This window comes from Lotus japonicus, chromosome 4 (genome assembly GCF_012489685.1).
Source record: "Lotus japonicus ecotype B-129 chromosome 4, LjGifu_v1.2".
Classification (NCBI taxonomy): domain Eukaryota; kingdom Viridiplantae; phylum Streptophyta; class Magnoliopsida; order Fabales; family Fabaceae; genus Lotus; species Lotus japonicus.
The window spans coordinates 7,716,409-7,738,917 of NC_080044.1; the positions used below are offsets into that span (position 1 = coordinate 7,716,409).

Sequence of the window (22,509 nt, forward strand, 5' to 3'; positions counted from 1 at the left end):
TAAAATAGGGTTATACAATTGTATGAGGATGTTTTTGGGTGATGTCATACAGAGAATAAGATTCACATCCAACTTCTTGAATTTCATTAAGCTAGATACATTTTTGGAATAAATATTGCTAGTAGTAATATGAAGACTATGTTTCATGCAGAATGGTGAGACTTCTATGCAGATGGATGTACGAAACTAAAAAGTTTGCTATTCTGGTATTAAGTTTAACATATAGCTCTTCTAGATGTAAATACAATTGGAGTCGGTTTAAGTGGTAAGTTAGAGATGATAAAATCAAAGTGCAACTCAATTCTAATTTATTATTAACATTAGATATCCAAGTGTTACTAAATACATAGTGCACACCAACTAGGTGGTGTTGGCCTAACTCGTAAGCAAACTAGATTTTTGGAAGGTTCGGAACACAAAATTGATTGCCAAGAAAGTAAATTTGTTAGAAGGGACAACAACAGCTTCCTGGACAATTGGAACTTGTTTGTGCCAATAACTTCAATGTAGGTAAGGCAACAAAACTCCAATGAATGGAGAGTGTGTAGCTCATGTAAGGTAAACTGCTGAGATAAGAAAGAGAAAATTCCTATACGAGCCCCGAAACTGTAACGATATCTGTGAAAAGAAGCGAAATTCACTAAGTTATTTTAAATCTGAACCAAAACAAAGAAGTAGGACACAAGAAAAACTATACAGAAATATTAAATACACCCACCCTACTCAACTCAAGCAATCAATTAATAATGATAAGGCCTTTAAAATTCTCTATGGCCGATAATCATAGCTAGCAAACCAAGTAAACACACCCAATACGTAAAATCACTCACTCAAAGAAAAGTTAAATTCACACAATATGTCTAGTCTATAAGTCAGCACCCAAGGCACAAATGAGAATTAGACAAGACCAAGAGGGAGTGAATCCATGAAGAACACATTATGACTTCTGAAGAACACATTTCTCATACAGAGCAATGATATCCTTCTTGTTAGGATTCTTCAATCGAAGCAGCTGATCACCGTAGTTATGCTTTGTCAGCTCTTGCTTAAGCTTCTGTACAGTGAACTTCTTATAATCCTCCTCATTTGTTTGCTGACTATGATCATCATTTGCACCCTCAAAGATGGAACCACCATCTTCTGGCTGCGAGTGTTTAAGAGGAGAGGATGTACTCCTAGCTCTTTTAGTTCCCCTTAAAATTCTGGGGCTCATATCCATGTCTTGTACAGATTCTGCACCAAGGTCGTCATCTACCCTCATACGCTTACCAACACCAGAAGCAGTTTTTAGCTTACTATCATTCAGACGATATTTAGTCAACTCTTGATGGAGAGAGTCAATGTTGGCTTGTGCAGACTGTAGCTGCAGCGAGAGAGCCTCAGCCCGGTTATTTGCCTGTGTATGTGCTTCACGTTCTGTTTCCAGAAGTTGTTCAAGAATCTGTGCATTATTTCGTCGGTGTGTTTTATCCTTATCCAAAAGTGATTCTAAATCCTTCTCCCTCTGTTTCACCTTTTCCTCTAGTTTCATAGCTCGGTCAAGTGCATCCTTCTCTGAATCCTTTGCTCTCTGCAACTCACCTTCTAGGTTATCTTTCTCCCTACCCAAACTTTCAATTCTCCTCTCAGCCCTCTCAATCTGTGTCAGTCTTTCCATTGCCAGTCTCTGCATCTCGCTCTTCTCCTTCTGAGAAATGACTGCTTCAGCCCGTGCTCTATCAGCCATTTCAGTAGCTCTTGCAGCTTCTTTTTCAGCAGTTGTACACCTTTCCTGGACCTCCCCAAATCTTTTGAAGTCAGATTGGTACTTCTGCTCCAGATGGCTCTTCTCCTGCTGAAATACCATTGCTTCCCTCTCATATGACTGGGCCTTAGCATTTTCAGACTTTAACTTGTCAGTCAACTCTTTAATTTCAATCCTCAGTGACGATATTTCTGTATCATAGCTCCTTATCTTTGACTCAGCAGCCTGCACGGTTAGACACCACATTTAGTCCCAAAAGGGCAGATAGACACATTCACAAAAAAAAAAGTTGGAGAATTTAAATTGGCAAGACATGTAAGAAAAAAAAATCCATCTTAAGGTGGTAAATTATTCCCTCAACGAGGAATAGACCCTCCAAGCACTACAAATAATTGAGTGGAGAATTCTTAAGAACCATCTACAACTTCCAGATAAGCTAAGGTGCAATAAGACAAGAAATCATGAAAAGAAAAGAACACAAAGCAAGAAACTGTGTACTGCATTAGCTCTGGCCTCTCTCCTCTTGCATGACCATGATTATTAAAATATGAATAAAATAAGAAGATATAGGCAAGATAAATAACAGAATTAATTATACACGCATAAATATTGCCTTATTGAGAGCCCTGGATAAATATTGCTCTACGAGACAAAGACTAGTCAAGAGACAAGAACCCACCTTCAACTCTAATTTCAGAGTTGTTAAACACTTCTCAGCATGCTCAATTTTGGCGGTTTTCTCTTTAATTTCGTCATCCTGCAAAGTTAACAAGGAGCAGTAAATCAGATTCCAAGTTCACAGTCCATATGATGAATACTTATGTAATAGCATACTAAGGTAAAGATCTGCGAAAGAAATAGACAGAAATATCAGGTGGGAGAGCTCACTTTTTCAGCCAAAGTTCCAGAAAATTCTTCTCTTAAAGCATCTTCTCTCAATTGATTCTCCATAATTTTACGCTCCTGCGAATTAGCTGCCTTCTCAAGAGCAATTTTTGCCTCTCTCATGGCAATATCATACTTTCGCTTCCACTCCTCAGCCTCCTCTTGGGCCGACTGAGCTTGTTCCTTTGCTGCAGCCAACCTTGCTTCAGCAGCACCACTCCGGGACCTTAGGGCTGCTATTTCGGAACTTGCTTGATCTTCCTCAGCTTTCTGCCTCGATAAAACCTGTTCATATTTCCTCTTCCAATCCATGGAGTCTTGCTTGGTAGAGTCCAATGTTTTTAATAAACTAGAATACCTCTCATCCAGTGAGCGACGATTGCCTTGCAACTCAGTAATGCGATTCATATATTCGTCAGTTAGTTTTTTCTTATCATTCATGGCATCCTCAAATCTTTTAATGTATTCGGATTTTTCGCCTTCACTGGCTTCAAGCCGCTTGTTCAGTAGGGCAATCCTATCTTCAATCAACCGATATTGTAAAGCAAGAGAACTCTTTTCTGATTCAACTTTTTGCAATAGCCTCTTGGTAAGGTCGAGCACAGGGCCTTCAAAACTATTGACAGCAACATGTTTTTTTAAGAAAAAATAATCACAAAAAGAACCCCCAAAGAAACACAAGAACAGTCAACGAACCTTTGTTGCAAGAAGACAGCAACTCTTTGCCACTTCCCTGGACCTTGAATTGATTTTTCATATTCGGATAAAAGAGCATCAAGAACCTGCATCAAAGATAAATTATGCAACCAGATTGTCATTTCAATAAGGCAACCTTGATTTTCACAAAATGTAGAATTATTTCAAATTATGAATTATCCATAATGAGATATTAAGAAGAGAGCAACGCTTAACGTGGCAAATTTCTACTGGCTACCACTATCATGTTGAACAAACTTATTTCTAGCATGTCTGACAAGATGAAATTTTAGCAAAGCTAGCCCATTTTAGACATAGAGTGTCTGCTTGACGATCCAAACAAGATTTATTGCACGCTAAAGCTATTTCATTTCAGCTTGTTAATGATGACTGGAAAATAATTATTATAAATTACTGAGGATTCCAAACAAAGGAGAAATGGTATCCAGCAGCCTGCAAAAGAGTTCCTAATTGATGTTTGGGCGGGCATCTTCTGAGCAAATCTTGAGATGTATCATTCCTATGATAACAGGATAAAAGAGAGGCAAGGAGAAGAAGGATTTGTTTTTCATAATGGGTTTGAGGGAAGTAATTGTTGAATATTATTATTAAGATTTAGTTTAGAAATAGAGATATGGTTCAAATATAAGTTTCTATTATAGATTAGTATCTTTTAGATTATATCTTTTAGATTTAGATAGATATAGTTTTGATATCTTTTAACATCTATATATATTGTACAAGTTTATCAATGAATAAGACACAAGAAATATTTTATCAGATTCAACATGGTATCTAGAGCCCTAGTTTTCCCTTGAGCGTTCTTTTTTTTCTGGTTCTGGGTTACAGCCGCAAGTGCTGCTGACCCATATTTTTCAAGCTTGTCAAGTGACGACACAGCCACCCGGAATCAAGCCAGAGGCCGCCGATCCACCATCTGCCGGAGTACCGCCGCCAAACAGACCTCCACGCGCCTTCACACGCCGCCACACTTCCGCAGGTTCACCGGCGCGTGGGATCCACGCGCGGCCTTACAGCCAGTTTTCCGGCGCCGTTCTGCCACGGTTGTGACTGGCCGGCCTTTTTCTTTCCGTTTTGGCCACTTTTGGTTTGTGGGTCTTCTGTTTTGACCCTGTTTGGACGTTCTTTGTGCCGTCTCTCATCGTTAGTCAGGTTTGGTTTCTTTTAGGTGCTCTATTTTGCACCTGTTTGGTTTGGTTTGGTTTAGGTGCTCTGTTTTGACCCTGTTTAGACGTCCTCTTTGACGTCTCTCATCGTTTGCCCAATTTTGTTTATTGGTGCTTTGTCTTTTTGGTATTTTATTCCTCTTTTCCTCATGGCTGAAGAGAAGAAGAGTTTGGTGTCTTACGCTTTTTCCGGATCTCCTAAAATTACCTCGGAAAAGCTTGATGGGAAGAACTATTTGAGTTGGCGTGATGCTGTTGACATTTGGTTTGTTGGTCAGGGATTATCTGACCATCTTTCTTCCAAGGTTTCTGACATTGATGCTACTAAAAGAGACGATTGGAAGAAAGTTGATGCTCAGCTTGTATCCTTGTTATGGCAGTCGATTGAACCGAGTTTGATGCTTCACTTTCGCACTTACAAAACTTGTTACGACATCTGGAAGACAGCTGAAACCTTTTATGCTAATGATGTTCAGAGGCTTTATGAGACAGCTCAAGGTATATCATCTCTTCATATGACAGATACTGATCTGCCATCCTATCTGAAGAAGGCTCAATCTCTTTGTGATGAAGTCAAACTGATGTTGGAAAAGGATGATGTAAAGGAAATGAAAAAGAAAATTGATAATCTGCTCATGGTACTTGTTCTCCATGGCCTCCATAAAGACTATGAATCTATTCGGAATCAAACTTTGACAAATCCTGGTATCCCTACTGTTGCCGAGCTTATTGGTCGTTTGATTAGGGTTCCGCCACCAGAGATTGATTCTCACACAGCTTCTGAGTCATCTGTTTTGGCCTCTAACTCCTTTGGTCGAGGTCGGGGTCGAGGTCGAGGTCGTGGAGGCAGAGATGGAGGTAGAGATGGAGGTCGTGGTAGAGGAAGAGGCAATCTTCATTGTTCCTATTGCGATAGGGACGGCCACACTCAGGATCGTTGCTACCACATAGTTGGGTTTCCTAACAAAACTGCCACTGTTGCTCAATCTTCGGTACATGCTACTGAACAAAAGCTCGAATCTGAGGAACATCGTCTTTCTCCTAGTGAATACAAGGAATTTCTTCAACTTAAGGCAGCTCAACAATCCTCTTCCTCAGCCACCGTAGCGCATGCTAGTAATTCTACCCTTTGTTTCTCTCAATCTGCAGGATCGTGGATTTTAGATTCCGGTGCTTCTGATCATACGGCTGGTAATCCTTCCCTTTTCAATAATTTGACACCTCCTAAAGCACCTCATAGTGTTACTCTTGCTGATGGATCTAAAGCACAAGTCATGAGCATTGGTCAAGCTTCACCCCTTTCCTCTTTGTCCTTAGATTCAGTCTTATTTGTACCCGGTTCCCCTTTTAATTTAATTTCCATAAGTCGACTTACTCGTAGTTTGAATTGTTCGATAACCTTTGTTTCTGATTCTTTTCTTATACAGGACCGGAGTACAGGGAAGACGATTGGAGTTGGATATGAATCACGTGGTCTCTATTACATGCAGCCTCATCTATCAACACTATGCGCAGTCTTTGAGTCTCCTGATCTTTTACATCGTCGGTTGGGTCACCCAAGTCTTGAAAGGTTGAAGCAAATGGTTCCGAAACTTTCTCATTTGAAGACATTGGAGTGTGAGTCATGTCAACTTGGAAAACATGTTAGGGCATCCTTTCCATCTAGTATTAGTCGTCCTGCAGTATCACCGTTTGACCTCGTTCATTCTGATGTATGGGGTCCAAGTCGTGTTACGTCAGTTTTAGGATTTAAGTATTATGTTACCTTTATTGATGACTTTTCAAGATGTACTTGGTTATTTTTAATGAAAGATCGTTCTGAGTTATTTGAAGTTTTTAAGACCTTTTGTTTTGAGATTAAGAATCAATTTGGCAAGACTCTTCGAGCTTTACGCAGCGATAATGCAAAAGAATATTTTTCTGCGCAGTTTACTTCATTCATGGCATCTCATGGCATCATTCATCAGTCCAGTTGCCCTCATACACCACAACAAAATGGTGTGGCTGAACGTAAGCATCGTCATTTGGTAGACACAGCTCGAACTTTATTAATAACTGCTAAAGTACCATTGAAGTTTTGGAGTGATGCTATTCTTACAGCATGTTATTTAATCAATCGCATGCCATCTGTTGTTTTTGGTAATAAGGCCCCTCACAGTATTTTGCATCCTCAAGCCACTCTTTATGCTGTTCCTCCCCGGGTGTTTGGCTCTACCTGCTTTGTTCATAATCTTTCCCCTGGATGTGACAAGATGACTGCACGAGCTATTAAATGTATATTTCTTGGGTACTCTCGCTGTCAGAAAGGATACCGGTGTTACTCACCCACTACACACCGCTTCTATGTGAGTGCGGATGTTACATTCTTTGAGGATAAACCATTCTTTGACTCAGCATCCGACGTGGCTTCGCCGGACTTTATTGACCCTGTTATTCATTCCCCGGTATTACTTGTGCCACTCATTGACTCACGACGTTTTGGTATTACTTAAGAGCGACGACGATCAAACACATCAGGGCCTTCTTCTACAGTTGAGACTTGTGATTCAGCTCCAACTCCAACATCTCCTCCTGCTGCGGTCCTCCCTGATTCTCTTGATGATCAACCTATTGCTCTTCGTAAAGGTAATCGTTCCACCCTTAATCCTCATCCTATTTATAACTTTCTCAGTTATCACAGAATATCACCTTCCTATTGTTCCTTTGTGTCTGCCTTGTCTTCTGTTACTGTACCTAAAACTGTTCAAGAAGCACTTTCTCATCCTGGATGGAGACAAGCTATGATTGATGAGATGACTGCCTTGGAGGCCAATCATACGTGGACACTTCTTCCACTTCCTCATGGTAAATCTACAGTTGGATGTCGATGGGTCTTTACCATTAAGGTTGGCCCTGATGGACAAGTGGACCGCTTAAAGGCCCGACTTGTTGCTAAAGGGTACACTCAGATCTATGGTCTGGATTATGGTGATACTTTCTCTCCCGTTGCTAAGATGGCATCTGTTCGTTTATTTATAGCAATTGCTGCCATTCGCCATTGGCCGTTGTATCAACTTGATATTAGAAATGCTTTCTTACATGGTGATTTGGAGGAGGAGATTTATATGGAGCAACCACCTGGGTTTGTTGCTCAGGGGGAGTTAGGTAAGGTTTGCCGGTTGAAGAAATCTCTATATGGTTTGAAGCAGTCACCTCGAGCTTGGTTTGGGAAGTTTAGCAAAGTCATTCAAGAGTTTGGCATGATTCGTTGTGAAGCCGATCATTCTGTGTTTCTTAAACGCTCATCATCCAATCAATCAATTTATCTTGTGGTGTATGTGGACGATATTGTCATTACAGGTGATGATCAAAAGGGTATTGAGGAGCTGAAACAACACTTGTTCAAGAACTTTCAAACTAAAGATCTTGGTCAGTTACGATACTTTCTTGGGATTGAGGTGGCACAATCAAAGGTAGGTATTGCTATTTCTCAAAGGAAATATGTTCTTGATATTCTAGAGGAAACTGGAATGCTTGATTGTAAACCTGTTGACACACCTATGGAACCCAATGTGAAGCTTCTTCCTAATTAGGGGGAGCCATATCCTGATCCAGGGAGATATAGGTTAGTTGGGAAGTTGAATTATCTTACAATGACTAGACCTGACATTGCCTTCCCAGTTAGCGTTGTGAGTCAGTTTCTTAATTCACCATGTGATAGTCATTGGAATGCAGTCATTCGGATCCTAAAATACATTAAAGGATCACCTGGAAAGGGGCTTGTCTATACAGACAAGGGTCATACTGATGTCCTTGCATATGCTGATGCAGACTGGGCAGGGGATGTTAGTGATAGAAGATCCACTACAGGTTATTGTGTTCTTATTGGAGGAAATCTAATTTCCTGGAAAAGCAAGAAACAAACAGTAGTAGCAAGGTCTAGTACAGAAGCAGAGTATCGTGCTATGGCTAACGCTACGTGCGAATTGCTCTGGTTAAAGCACTTGCTTCAGGAGTTAAAGTTTTGTGAGTTAGGTCCTATGGAGCTTGCTTGTGATAACCAATCAGCTTTGTATCTTTCCTCGAATCCAATTTTTCATGAGAGGACCAAACATATAGAGGTTGACTGCCATTTTATCAGAGAGAAGATCCTCTCAGGTGTCATCAAGACTTCCTATGTTCAATCTAGGGATCAACTTGCAGATATGTTAACTAAGTCTTTACGAGGTCCTAGGATACAATACATATGTAACAAGCTGGATGCATTAGATATTTATGCTCCAGCTTGAGGGGGAGTGTTGAATATTATTATTAAGATTTAGTTTAGAAATAGAGATATGGTTCAAATATAAGTTTCTATTATAGATTAGTATCTTTTAGATTATATCTTTTAGATTTAGATAGATATAGTTTTGATATCTTTTAACATCTATATATATTGTACAAGTTTATCAATGAATAAGACACAAGAAATATTTTATCAGATTCAACAGTAATTTTGAGTGGAAATTACTTCAGCCAAGTTATCTTCTAATGATATTCCCCCAAACCAAAAAAAAAGGAAAGAGAGGAAGTAGAGGCTTTATTGGTGTTCAACAATCACCTTTGCAACATTATCAATCTTTGCATCAGAGGCATTACACGCTGCCCTCAGCCTCTTTTCCATAGACTGTATGGCCTTTGAGCACTGCAGATCTGCCTCCATGAATGCATTCTTCTTATAATCCTGTAGACCAATAAACAATAACATGACATACACTGCATTGCCCCATACCACCAAACCAAAAAAGGCATACACAAAAAACTTTACTGAGGAAGATAAAAACTACTTGAGTCTAATGACCAAGGTGGCATTTGAAATAACTTTTCTGGAGCTCATATTAGCTGATCTTAAGACATAAGCATTTAATAGGTGTTTGATTAAACATATAAAAATAGCTTATGAATCACCTCTGAGCTTTTATGAGGTTAAGCAAATAAGCTTTTTTGATAAACTAATAAAAATCAACTTCTGTTGAATATGTTTATGATACAAGTTCCTATATGATAATTTTAAGATGCTTACTCAAACGCACCCTGAATTGACTTAAATAAACACAAACTGACTATTGTTCGTTTTGGTATTTTTTTTTTTTTAAATCAAGAGTTCATGGTTCAGAACTCTACATAAATTCAATAACAGGTTTACGCACCATGGCAAAATTAGGATTGTTCTAAAATATATTTTATTCAACAATGAATTGTTAATGCAAGCACTGCAAGATATTTGCTGGAATTAAAAAAAAAAAAAAAGAGTAAATCTATACAAATCTGGTCAAGTATATTGAACTCATAGAAATATGGATAGAATATTGGCCTCATAACTTCCAAATCTGCCAGGAACAGAATAAAACGCATAATAATGGTGTGTACAGCAAAATAACACTTCATTCATCTCATATGGCATATTCCACTTGAAGTGCAAAACAATATCAACCATCAAAGTTATAAAGAGGCAACCAACCACATTTGGTTTGGAATATGAAGTCATGGACCGGCAGAAACCCTCCTTTGACATAATAATTAGCCCGATAATGAGAAAAGCTACCCAGTTCTAGAATAGAGACTAGAGAATCAAACACATCAATAAAAGTAGAAATCACAGCAGACAAATATTGTACAAAATCCTTAGTATTTTGTCTGCTGCCTAGTGCCTACTGAAGACGGTCAATTTTCAATCATCATAAGCAAATGGCATCACAAGTAAACACATAACTCAAAATAAAAGTAAAATTAAATTGCATGTAATATGACTACCGAGACTGCCACCAACCGACCCCTACCACCCCAACCACAAAAAAGAACAAGATATCTGTTCCAACAAATGATTACATTCACAACAACATGCTTATAAAATTTACTATAGGTTTCATAAGTTAATCCAACTCACAATTTCAATTATATAATACCTCAAAAGCCTTTTTCAAGAATTTCTGAAGAAGGCCCTCATATTTCTTCCTAGCTGAACCAACTCCTACAGCACTAGCATTAAATGCAGCCGTTGACTTTTGAACTGCTTGTTCATGTGCTTCCCTCAAAGCAACCTGCAACCATTGCAATTAGGGAAAAAAGGAAAAGAAATATAAAATCAACAATTACTTCATGCAGATATACCACTCACCTCCTCAGGTGGAATTGAACGGTCAAAAGAAGACATATAAACTTCAGTAGCAGAATCATATGCCCTACGGCACTCAGCTTCTTCAACACTCTGAAAGCCAACAACAAAAATACCAGCAATGAGCAAACAAAAGTCAAGAACATCGACTTACAGTTATGATAATTGTAAAATTAGGAGAAACCGAGAGGCAATATTAGATTTAATCCGACTGTCTTAACTACACAAGGGGGTCATTATTTATAATAGGCACCATAAAGGCACCAAAATTACAAAATATCCTATAAATATTCTATTTCCCTGTTTACATGATCACTTCCCTAATTACATGATTAGGTTACCTAATAACCATAAATAAAAGATATCTTATTTGTTTACAAGATATCTAACACTCCCCTTCAAGCTGAAGCATATATGTCATATGCACAGCTTGTAACAAATAACAAATATAATTAACTCGAGGAGCGGCTGCCGAAGATAGAAACAGCTTACAGCAAAACCGAAGCTTGAATCTCAGATCTAGAACACCTCGAACCTTAAAAGTGCCAAACAGGAGATGATCTAGAAGGAGAAGGTGGAAATGAGCTAGATGTAGTCAACGGCCACCGTAGCGGAGCACTCGTGCACCGCCACGCTCTGGTGGCCATAGGGCGCGTAAACCTGACCACATATAAATGGGTGGCGGTTTGCTGCCGTACTTGAGGGGTTTCCGATCTGGGGATGACGATTACAACAACGGGTTCGTTGACCAGAAAAGACATCGGAGGGAAGCGGTGGTGATCGGAAAACGGCGGTGGTGGCCAGAAAAAGGAAAGAAACCTGCCAGAGAGGGACCACAGCAGCGGTAAGACCGGAAAAACTGTGGAAATGAAAACATGAAATCTGTCGGAATGAAACACAAGGTTCAAGGCCGGAAAACTTCGGAATGATATGAAGCTATACACAGAAAAATAAACTGAAATGTTAACAGAGATTCTGTCATTATGAATGTAAGTTATTACATCGGGAGGATTGTATAGATTGAGCCAAAGCTTCTGAGTGAAGCTAGGAAGTAATAAGTTGTAATACCTCCGTGTCCTATTTATAAGAACCGAATGAGGTGTTTATCTCAGTCCTTTTTATAAGAACCAAATTGATGCTTGTGCCACATTAATTATTTTGACACTATTGCCCTTAATAATTTTGAACTAGTAAAATGTGTACTCATTAGTTACATTTTCTCTCATCACAATTATCAACACCAATTACACTTCCCAATGCCACTTACACATAATATGACAAGGGTAATTTTGGAAGTTTAACATTAATTTAGAACAAATTCATTACATTTAACTACTTTAACTTCTTTTCTTAAACTGTGAGGTAGTTTTTTGGCACTTATAAATAGGACCGGAGGTAGTAACAAGTAACAACTAACTAACTGAATCCCAACAGCAGTCCATGTTACATGTATGAGATAACCACACTATCTCTAACACCACACAATACCATGTCTCTTCTATTAATAGATAAAATAAATTAGGTAAGAAAAACAATGATATTTTTGTAGGTATAAACAACTTCAACAGACACGAAAAGAATAATGAGTAATACTTCATAAAAAGGGGCATCAAAGTAGAATGTGATTCACAAGATCAATTGATGAGGAAAAATTTCTATTAATTACAGATTGTTGTATGAGACAGAGCATTATGCCAATAGTTGTAAACCGACCCCACCTAGCGCGAAAAGGTATAGTTGTTATAGATCAAAAATTAAGATATCTTCTACTAGAAAACACCGCCGTACATGAATATTTCCATTCATGTCAAAGCTACATCAATCATCTTAATTCCTTGATAGATCAAATTCAAGGACAATTTACGGTCTAGATAAAGTGGAAAATAGGACAATGAATGGTTAAAAATTATATTATGTAACGAGACAATAAAGAATTCTAAACCTGAGATATATAGGATTTTATTGCCATGTGGCCAAACCAAAACCTTAAACCTGTTTATAATACTAAAGAATTATTTACTTGAGATATATCATATGCTAAACAAGTTCCTCCCTCACATAACACTAACCTGCCATGAGGAAGAAATTGAGGGCACAGCACCATGGTTGATAGCATCCAGATAAGATTCAGTAATACCAACCAATACAGGCCCTGTCATCATAGTCGCTCCAACTTGCTTTGGTCTTGTTCTCTCAAAAACAAACTTGGTCAAAGCATCAAGGCCAGCTCGAAATTCAGGTCTTAATTTGTCCATCTGCATATTTAAATCAAAATATCAAAACCTTATAGCAACAACAAATTGACTGCAAAAGATATGGTAATTGATAATTTACCCACCGATATCTGGTCCAGTCGCTGCAGATCATTTTCGTTGTTCAAAGGTCGCACAAGGGTGAAGCATTCCCTATCTGGGAATAAAGCCCGAATAGAATCCCGAATCTATATATTGATATTGCCAGAAAATTAGCAACTCCACACAGAAAATAAAGTTAACATTTTCCAATTTCTAATGTGCTATAAAATTTTGAGTAATGTATTTTCAAAAAGAAAAATGCTAGCAACACTCATTTTAACACACTCCCTTATATTGGTTGAAATTCATGTACGGTCCACTAAAAATGTCGGTCCCAGTTCCAATTTAGTAGGACCCACATGAATTTTAACCAATACAATGAAGAGTATTGAAAAGAGCGTTAGAGTGAGTGTTGGTACTTAGTAGCACTCCTCTTTCAAGGTAGTTAGTTAGCGTTAGGACCCAATTGCAAGGTATGGGACTTGGGTCCCACATTGGAAGTATGGGATTCCAATGTGGGGTTTATAAGGCCTTGGGCTCTCCAACTACAACAGCTAGCTTTTGTGGTGTGGTTCTCCCAAGGTTCTTATCAGTTAGTTAGAGGTGATATCAGTCAGATAAATAGGGGGGATAAGGATAGAAGGACTCATATCAGAAAATTATAGTTTGTGTGAAAGGGGAAAACTTTAGAGGAGAATTTTTTTTCTTATTCTCAGTATTCAATAAATTATTAATTTCCCTCGATTGTGTGAATAAATTTCAAATTCTCTTCCCTGGGTTCCTAACACCAACCCAAAACTTAAGGAACAACTTTTTTTCAATAAGGGGGAACTGATGCAGAGTAGGAGGGGACCAACTATAACTACTCTTTTTATGATTTTGTACTGGAGAAGAGACAATTTTCAGATATTTTACTAGGTAAATTTAAGCAATTGTAAGGTAACTATAGTAGAAGTAGTGTGCTACTGTAGAGGATACTAATTCATTTGTCAGTCATGTTTTGCTATAACCCATAAAAGAGCCTGCTATGTGAAAAACAACACAACTTGCATTTTCACTAAAACAATATGAATATTAGTTATTTTATTCTAAGGCTTTTCCCTTGCATTATTTATCAAATCATCCTAGGTCATCTGCCAGAACTTTATGTTTGTATCGAGGACGTTCATGAGCTTCACTGTTGAATTAAAGAATTAATTCAGCGAAGATAGCACAAGCCATACAAGAAAGATCAAGTAAACAACTAGTACAAGCCGAGCCCAATAAGACTACTAACCTAACAATACTCCTAAGTCGTAACATAATAAGAATCAAATATTCTAAGACTTATGATATACCTCAACTGCTTCCTCAAGAACTAAAATAGGAATTAGAAAGTTACCTCATTTTTAGCAGCTATATCTCTCCCACTCCCTTGGACAGGCCTCAAAGCAAGTTCCAAATAGTCACGGGGTGTTATTTTTCTGTTATCTTCTGTTAGGTCCAAATAGAAGTCCTGCCAGCCATGAAGATTGATAAATAAAGATAAGAATGACATTACAAACTACACAAAGTATGCTAAGCCACTAAGGTACCATCAAACTCCAATATCATGACTTTTATTTCTTATTTCCCAACATTTGAGATGGTTCAAAACCTACCCGTAAGAGCCAAACAAAAATTGGGGAAAACTGTCCTAGTTCAGATGCAGAACTCTTTCCTCCAGATGCTCTAACACGAATGTGCTTTGTCATTTGGGTGACAAGAGAAAGACGATCAAGGGCAGCCTCATCAATACCACCCATCTGGAAGTGAAACAACATCAGCATTCAAATTTCAGCAAGAAATACAGAAAAGAAGGAAGAAGAGAGAATAAATTTCTATGCTGTATAACAGACCCCAAAGTGATCATGAAATGTTAAACCAAAGATGTCAAGAACAACTTCAAGTAATAACACAAGCATTTATGACTACGAAAATATAGGTCCTAATAGGAGCCAACCTGATTATAAACGAACATGCTAGACAAAAGGACAGCCAGTGAGAATATCTGGGTGCTGTATGTTCCCTGTATAGTAGAAAAATTTGCAGAGTAAGACAACAAACCAATCCTGACAAATGGACAACCTACATAAACACAAGAAAATAAGCATATATCTGAAAACTTAGAAAACTGAAAAGCTGACCGTTTGATCATAGGCATCTATTCCTTCACTGTCTAATAGCAGGAGACTGTACTCAGTTCCGTCCAGAGCAGTCCTCTTCAAAGGTGTACTCCACAACCAAAGCCCTTTGGTACATGGCCGATGTGTTGATGCTACTTGAAATCCACTACTCTTTCCTAAGAGCTGCAATAATAACAAAATTTCAGTTAGTTATCTTAATATAAGACCGGCGGGGATAGTGCCAACAATTCAAAAATAACTTACACCTCAAAAATGTTCCCAGTCAAGTAAACAATTCATTTAGCCAAGCATTTCTCAACCCAATTTAAACGAGTTCCAAAAGGAAATAATAATCCAGAAACGCGTTGTTCTAAACAGTGTTATCAAATAGCGGCTGTAGCGGCGAGCGTAGCGCATTTTTGGCTAATCGCGACGCCGCTATTGCCCACTATAGCGCGCTATTCGCCGCTATTTAGCGAATTTTTGGCTCCCCGCAATGGTCCACGATCGTGATTTGACAACACTGGTTCTAAATGAACAAGCACAACAGCAGACACGCTAAGAATCACGGAGCCACTACCCCGGTGGTCTAACGGTCCCAGACCAGATAACAACCAGGGCTGGAATAGTTCATATTGTGTTCTCAAAATCTTAACGAGAAAACTTCCAAAGAGGAGGAAAAAAACGATTTTTATCCCAACATGAATCAAAACTAAGCACATGATAGTCACAAGGAGTGAAATTTAACATAAAAACGAACGCATTCTACTGTAATCCCACTAAAGAACCATCCAAGTCAAAATAAAACCCTAATTCCCAAAGGCGACACTGAAACCCAAAACCCTAAAACTCGAAAAAAAAACGATAAAATTTCAATTCCAAAACGGAAAACGAGAAAATCACTGACCTGGTTCAAGATATAGCTCTTCCCCTGGCGAGCACGACCGCAGACGGAAACAACCCCGATGGGTTCCTTAACAAGCTGCAGCGTCGCGACGGCTTCGGGATCCATCCGGAACTTCCCCTTCTCATCGCAGTAGACAAGGCGTATAGGCCTCGCGGGGCCTGTGACCGGAGACGAAGCGGACGACGTCGCCGCCGTATAGGGCGGTGAGGTGTCGGCGGCATTGTCCCTGCCGCGGCTGAAAAACTTGTTCATCATGGTTTGTTTGTTTGTGGCGGTTTGCTTTTCCTTTTCTCGAGTGGAATTGTTTTTGATTTTGTTGAATGACTTTAGCTTTTTGTTGTGCTTTTGAGATGATTTAAAATTGGCGAGGGAAAACCAAGAGAGAGACTGTGTGTGAGTCTTTGATCTTCTTCACTGCAGTTGTAAACCACAGCGTGCATATAAAGCAGGCGTTTAATTGTTTTCTTAACTACACTTTTTTTTTTTTTTTCAGTGTGTTATCTTTTAAATTTTAGGCTTAAAAGCATTTCTTGCTCTGATGTTTTGCGTTTGTGCAACAGACACCCCTATCTATTTTTGTATATGTTTGTACCCTCAATGATACTAAAAAAGTGCAGCGAGTACCCCCTCCATTTTTTGGAACTGCCACGTGGAAATTAGGTTTGAAATTGGAAAAAAAGGGTGAGTGAGATTCGAACTTTATGTGGCAAAAGCAACACTTAACCAGTTGAGCTACATACATAATTAATATATACTGCAAAAACATTTAATTTATATCATCTCCTTCATCATCATCAATTTCATATCCTCTTCTCCTTCCTTCTCCTTCTCCATCAGAACACAGAATTTAACATAAAACAAAATTAAACAACCTAACCTTTATCTTCTTCTCCTCCTCCCTCAACCTTCATCTTCTTCCTCCCAACCCAACCTTCAAAATCAAAAACTCAACACCATTGAAGCCCTACCACCACATCCCCTCTCACCCAAATCAATTATTAAAGTTTAATTTTACCAACATTGAACATCAACCACTGTCCTGAAAATCAAGTATCTTTAAAAACTAAAAGGGATGAGAGCAATTTTTTTAATTTGATCACAGTAGCAATTTTTAAAGTCCCTAATAAAACCCCTTATTTCTATCCAACAATTTCCCCAATCTGATGATTAAATCAATTCTGCCACACCCCCAATTCGTTGAAGGTCAAACTAGAAGACCCCAGAAGAAGAAGAAAAATCCAAACCTTTCAGATTTGAGCATGACCCAGATTCGAAACTGATCCGAGTTCCACTCCCATGAACAGAAACAGAAGCTTGAACACAATTTTAACTTTCCTTTATCGCGAGAGGGTTACCAGAACAGAAGCATGCACGACGAGAAGCACAAACAGAAACTGACAACGACGAGATGCGAAAACTGAAACACGCATGACGAGATGCAAAAATCGATTAGCTTCCTCACGGGAATGATGGCCGCTTGCTTCGTGCAAGTAGGTGGAGAGAGTGGGAGAACAGTGACGAGGATAAGGGATTTGCCTTGGAGTTGCTTGCATCTGGGTAGATTTTATTGAATGCGCTTATGGGTTTGTTCTCCCTCTTTTTGAGTTGTGATGAGAAGATAATTGTTGTAGAATGGAGGAGAAGAATTGAAAAATTTATGGGTTTGATTGTTGTCTGGGTAGATATGAAATTGATGATGATCTGGGTATAGGTTTATAGAGAGTAAATGATATAAATAACAATGTGTTGCTAAATATAACAATTTCTCATGTAGTTCAATTGGTTAAGTGTTGGTTTTGCCACTCAAAAGGTCTGGGTTCGAATCTCACTCACCCATTTTTCCAATTTCAAACTATTTTCCACATGTCAAGTCTAAAAAATAAAAAATAAAGTCACATCAGCCCCTTCCGTTAATTTTTTAACGGCAAACTGACGGAGAGGTACTCGCTACACTTTTTAGTATCATTGAGGGTACAAACATAGAAGAAAATAGATGGGGGGTGTCAGTTGCACAAACATGAAACATCAGAGGCAAGAAATGCTTTTAAGCCTAAATTTTATTAGGATTTTCGTATGGGCTTTAATATATTTTTAGTCTCTGAAGTATATAGAGAATTATTGGTATTGTCCTTGCATAAAATTTTTAATGAAATGCATTCTGAATTTAATGATGTGTGAGGTTTTTATCTAGGGGTGGAAAAAGAGTGAATTAGGCTATGTTTTTATCTAGGTGACACTCTTTCTTCTTCGCAATACCCTAAGAGCATCTTCAATGCAAGGTTCTTAGTTCTTATTTTTAAGATAAGAACAAGGAACTGAGTTCTTAACCACTGGAGGAGATGACGTGAAGTTCTTAGTTTTTAAAAACAAGAACTAGGTTCTTATATAAGAAGTTTTACTTTTTGAGTTCTTAGCATAAAAAATTAATTTTTTATCTCTCATTCATTTAATTTAAGTATTGAATTAACATTTAAATTTAAATCAAAATTATATGAAAATAAAAAATATTAGAGTAAAATGCACTCACCCGCCTTAAGGTTTGCCAGAATGACACTCCACCTCATTCTTGTATTAAATCTACACTCCACCCCACCTCCCTCTAACAAGTTAACACCATCAAAAATATGCTAGCGGAATATTGTTTTCCTCATAAGAATAATAATACTCCCTCCGTTCCTTATTATAAGTTACATTTTTTGAAAAAAAATTATTCCTAAATATAAGTCACTTTCTAATATCTAGGAAGCATTAAATATTTTTTTCCAAATTCACCCTCATATTTAATATGAAAGAGATGATGAACTTTTGGAATATTAACTTGGAGAGAGAAAATCATAGGAAAGCAAATAAGGGTAGTCTAGGAAAGCTAATCATTTCCTTTACAAATTTATTATTACTAACTACTTTTCTTAATCTAAGAGAATTAGTTTTTTGTGACTTATAAATAGGAACAGAGAGAGTAATAATTAAAAACTAAAAAGTAAAATAACAAAATTATTTTTTAATTTTTTATTTAGAGTAACAAAACTTTTCAGCAATAAATATAAAGAACTTCAAATTAACTTATAGTAAAAATATTTATAAAATGGTAAACTTCATTCGTTAAAAAATTTAACTTATTTAGAAAAAAAATTATTCTCTTTTTAACTCAACTAATTATTTTAAAAATTTAATAATAATTAAAATAAAAATTATTTTTATGTGTTTATTTAGAGAATTTAAATACTGTAAAAAAATTATCAATAAATATAAAGAAATTTCAAATTAATTTATAATGAAAATACTTTTGTACTATTTTATGAATATATGATTTTGTAGTATCTTGCTCTAAATAAGTTATATTTTACAGCAATGGATGCACTGAATCTCAAAGTTTTTTTTTTTGAACGTGGCACCAAATATTATTAAGTCATAACTGACATAGAAGCCAAAACATCCGCCTGAAGCAGGCTAAACAAACCTAGATGACCCTCCTCAATCCAAACAACATTGGAGAGGGTAGAGGCATTCCGGGCCATAAAATCAGCACAACTATTACCCTGTCTACGGACAAAAGATAAATCAACAAAATCAAAAGATCCCAAAAGACTCATACAATCATGAATAATAGAAAATAAAATGGACCTTCCCACCCCTTTCTTCCAAGCGTAGTACAATTGCAAGCAATCTGTCTCCACCTGTACCCGTCATCCCAACTGAGAAGATAGCTCCAAAGCCCACCTCAAACAAAGCGCTTCAGCCACCGTTGCCGTCATGGCAACCGTCGGATACAAAGAAGCAGCAGCCAAAATTTCACCCACCTCATCCCTTGCCACCATCCCAAAGCCAGCTAGCTTTTCCCTTCCCAAAGAAGCATCAATATTTACCTTTATTATCCCAGCAGCAGGCCGTGACCATCCCCTAGCTTCATTGTTCTCCCTCACGTTATCATGAACATCACGTGTAGGCTTAGCATCCAACATGCAAACCCGACCTAGAATGGAAGCACACCCAGAAATAATATTCTCATAAAGCATCTTTTTACGTGCCTCCCACAAGCAATATAAAATAGTTTGAACATCAGCCACTAACCAAGATTCATTACGTTGCAGCACCAATCTCATGAAATCCATAAAAGTCATTCCTTGCTCCACCCGAAAACCCAACTTGATGAACCAGCATCCCCTAGCAACTGGACAGTGGAGAAATAGATGATCAATTGACTCCTCATCATGCCCACAAACTGAACAGCTTGCGTCCACATCCATCCCCCGACGACAAAGGCATGAGCGCGGAGGAATAGCTCCCACACAGACCCTCCACGCCACTTCCTTCACGCGAGGTAGCGAAGCCGTTTTCCAGAATTTTTTCCACTGCCCCGTGTCCAAACCAGTACCAGCGGAGGAAGACACTAGAGTATTTTTTTGTTACTATAATAAAGAAGATATCCCGAAGAAAAAAAAAATTTACTGACCCTATTAGACACTAGAGTATTTTTTTTTTCATTCTCCCAAAGGTTACTATTTTTTTGTTTGAACATTCTCCCATACATGAATTATAGTTTATGAAGATCATTAACGATTCTTGAGTTAACTCTGATTAACAAAAGAGTCTAATATAATAATGACAATATTCATAATTTGAAGATTAATTTATAGTTAGTCATATTTATTCTCAAAATCTGAAAAGTTTAGGACTATTCCATACTTTCACCCTTAATTTAAACTATAACAAAAATAATTTTTTTTCACTTTTTTAACGAATGAACTATAAGTTAATTTGAAGTTCCTTTGTTGAAAAGTTTTGTTACTCTAAATAAAAAATAAAAAAATGATTTCATTATTTTACTTATTAGTTTTTAATTATTATTATGAGGAAAAGAATATTCCGTTAGCATCTTTTTAGATGGTGTTAACTTGTTAGATGTAAGTGGGGTGGAGTGTAGATTTAAAAGAAGAATGGGGTGGAGTGTCATTCTGACAAAACTTGAGGGGGGTGAGTGTATTTTACTCAAAATATTAATATAATAGTAGGCTTAATTGCACTTTTGGTCCCCCAACTATTGCCTTCCTACGAAAATCGTCCCCAAACTTCAAAATTAGCAAAAAAAGTCCTCCAACAATACATGTCGTTGCACTTTTGGTCTGCCGTTAGCCTTCCGTGAGAAAACTAACATGAGAAGCTGATGTGGCTCCCTCACGCGTGTCTCACGTGACTTCCTTCAGAGAACTTGATGACTGGACAAGTCACATGCTTCTCACGTGACTCTAAAATGCTCCAACGGTCATCTCCCTCCTCCATCGTCTTCTTCACCATTACCCCCTTTTAGAGTCACGTGAGAAGCATGTGACTTGTCCAGTCATCAAGCTCCCTGAAGAAAGTCACATGAGACACGTGTGAGGGAGCCACATCAGCTTCTCACGAAAGGCAAACGACAGACTAAAAGTGCAACGACATGTATAGTTGGAGGACGTTTTTTGCTAATTTTAAAGTTTGGGTACGATTTTTGCAGGAAGGTAATAGTTGGGGGACCAAAAGTGTAATTAAGCCATAATAGTATTGTGTGGCCGGATGAATAGTGCTAAAAACTAAGAAGTAAGAACTAATAACTCTTGGTTGGAGCAAAATCTACAAAGAGTTGCTCAAGCACATGTGACAGTACGTGCCCACATAAATAGTGCTAAGAACTAAGAACTAGCATTGAAGATGCTCTAAGAATCACCCACTTCAAACTAAAGAAGAAATATGCCACATTAGGCTTCCTAGTAAGGCTAGGTAACGAGCCAACCCGACCTATTTAGGACTAACTTCTTTATGCCTGTGATTAAGCAAAGTGGGGCTAGAAAAGCACATTTCATAATTAAGCTTACATTATACCTGGTATTAACCCCTACAAATCGCAAGTTACATGTTCCAACCCATAGGCCTACCCATATACCAACATTCACATACCTAAAGCATGGTTACATCCAACCTTGACAGTTTAGGACCAACCTATTTAGGCTAACGGTTAAACATGCCGAGCCATAAAAACTTGGTCGTAACCTGTGAGAATGACGGGTTATACGGGCCAAGCTGCGAGCATGGGCCCATATATCCAACTCTACCTCCTAACGTACTCCACAACCTTCACCGATTGCTGATAAAAAAGAGGATTGGGGTACGTGCAAACCCCCAAATCTATTTTGTCAAGATACTAGCCTAACTTCTTCCTAATCAGAGAAAACCCATAGTCTTAACTTAACCCAAATAAGAAATGAAACCAATCTTCATCAAAGAAAGGAACAAACTCATACTTTTATGGTTTTTAATTTTATTTTGCAAAAACATACTCATAAACCCACAACTCCATATAGAAAGTATAGTAAAGGAACGGAAAGAGTAAAACAAAAAGGGAAGAATAATGGAGAAAACATTAAAGACATAAAGATAAAGGACTGTTATCTACTTACTCATCTTAAGATAAATAATAAAAGGAATTCAAGATCAATGAAAGGATATGTACTTCACCTAGCTTACTTAGTTCAGCAGTGTATA

The 22,509-nt window shown here is 37.9% G+C and overlaps 1 protein-coding gene across 1 annotated transcript; it reads right to left on the reverse strand.

The window, feature by feature from the left end:
- Nucleotides 1–617: 617 nt before the first annotated feature.
- Nucleotides 618–16,411, reverse strand: LOC130710968 (uncharacterized). Its single transcript, XM_057560378.1, has 14 exons — nt 15,994–16,411; nt 15,108–15,269; nt 14,924–14,989; nt 14,583–14,726; nt 14,324–14,437; nt 12,987–13,088; nt 12,718–12,903; nt 10,652–10,741; nt 10,440–10,574; nt 9,095–9,217; nt 3,326–3,411; nt 2,633–3,245; nt 2,424–2,501; nt 618–1,969 (listed from the first exon to the last, which is right to left on the reverse strand). The coding sequence occupies exons 1-14, from the start codon at nt 16,246–16,248 to the stop codon at nt 938–940; spliced, it is 3,186 nt and encodes a 1,061-aa protein (XP_057416361.1). The 5' UTR covers nt 16,249–16,411; the 3' UTR covers nt 618–937.
- Between the last annotated feature and the right edge of the window lie 6,098 nt (nt 16,412–22,509).

What these genes read in the sequence shown, in the direction of transcription:
- LOC130710968 (XM_057560378.1), bottom strand. Translation starts at nt 16,248, where the DNA reads ATGATGAACAAGTTTTTCAGCCGCGGCAGGGACAATGCCGCCGACACC. An exon ending in ATATAGCTGCTAAAAATGAG is followed by an intron (nt 13,089 to 14,323) that starts GTAACTTTCTAA and finishes ATCAATATATAG; the next exon opens with ATTCGGGATTCTATTCGGGC. An exon ending in CTGGAACTTTGGCTGAAAAA is followed by an intron (nt 2,502 to 2,632) that starts GTGAGCTCTCCC and finishes TTAACTTTGCAG; the next exon opens with GATGACGAAATTAAAGAGAA.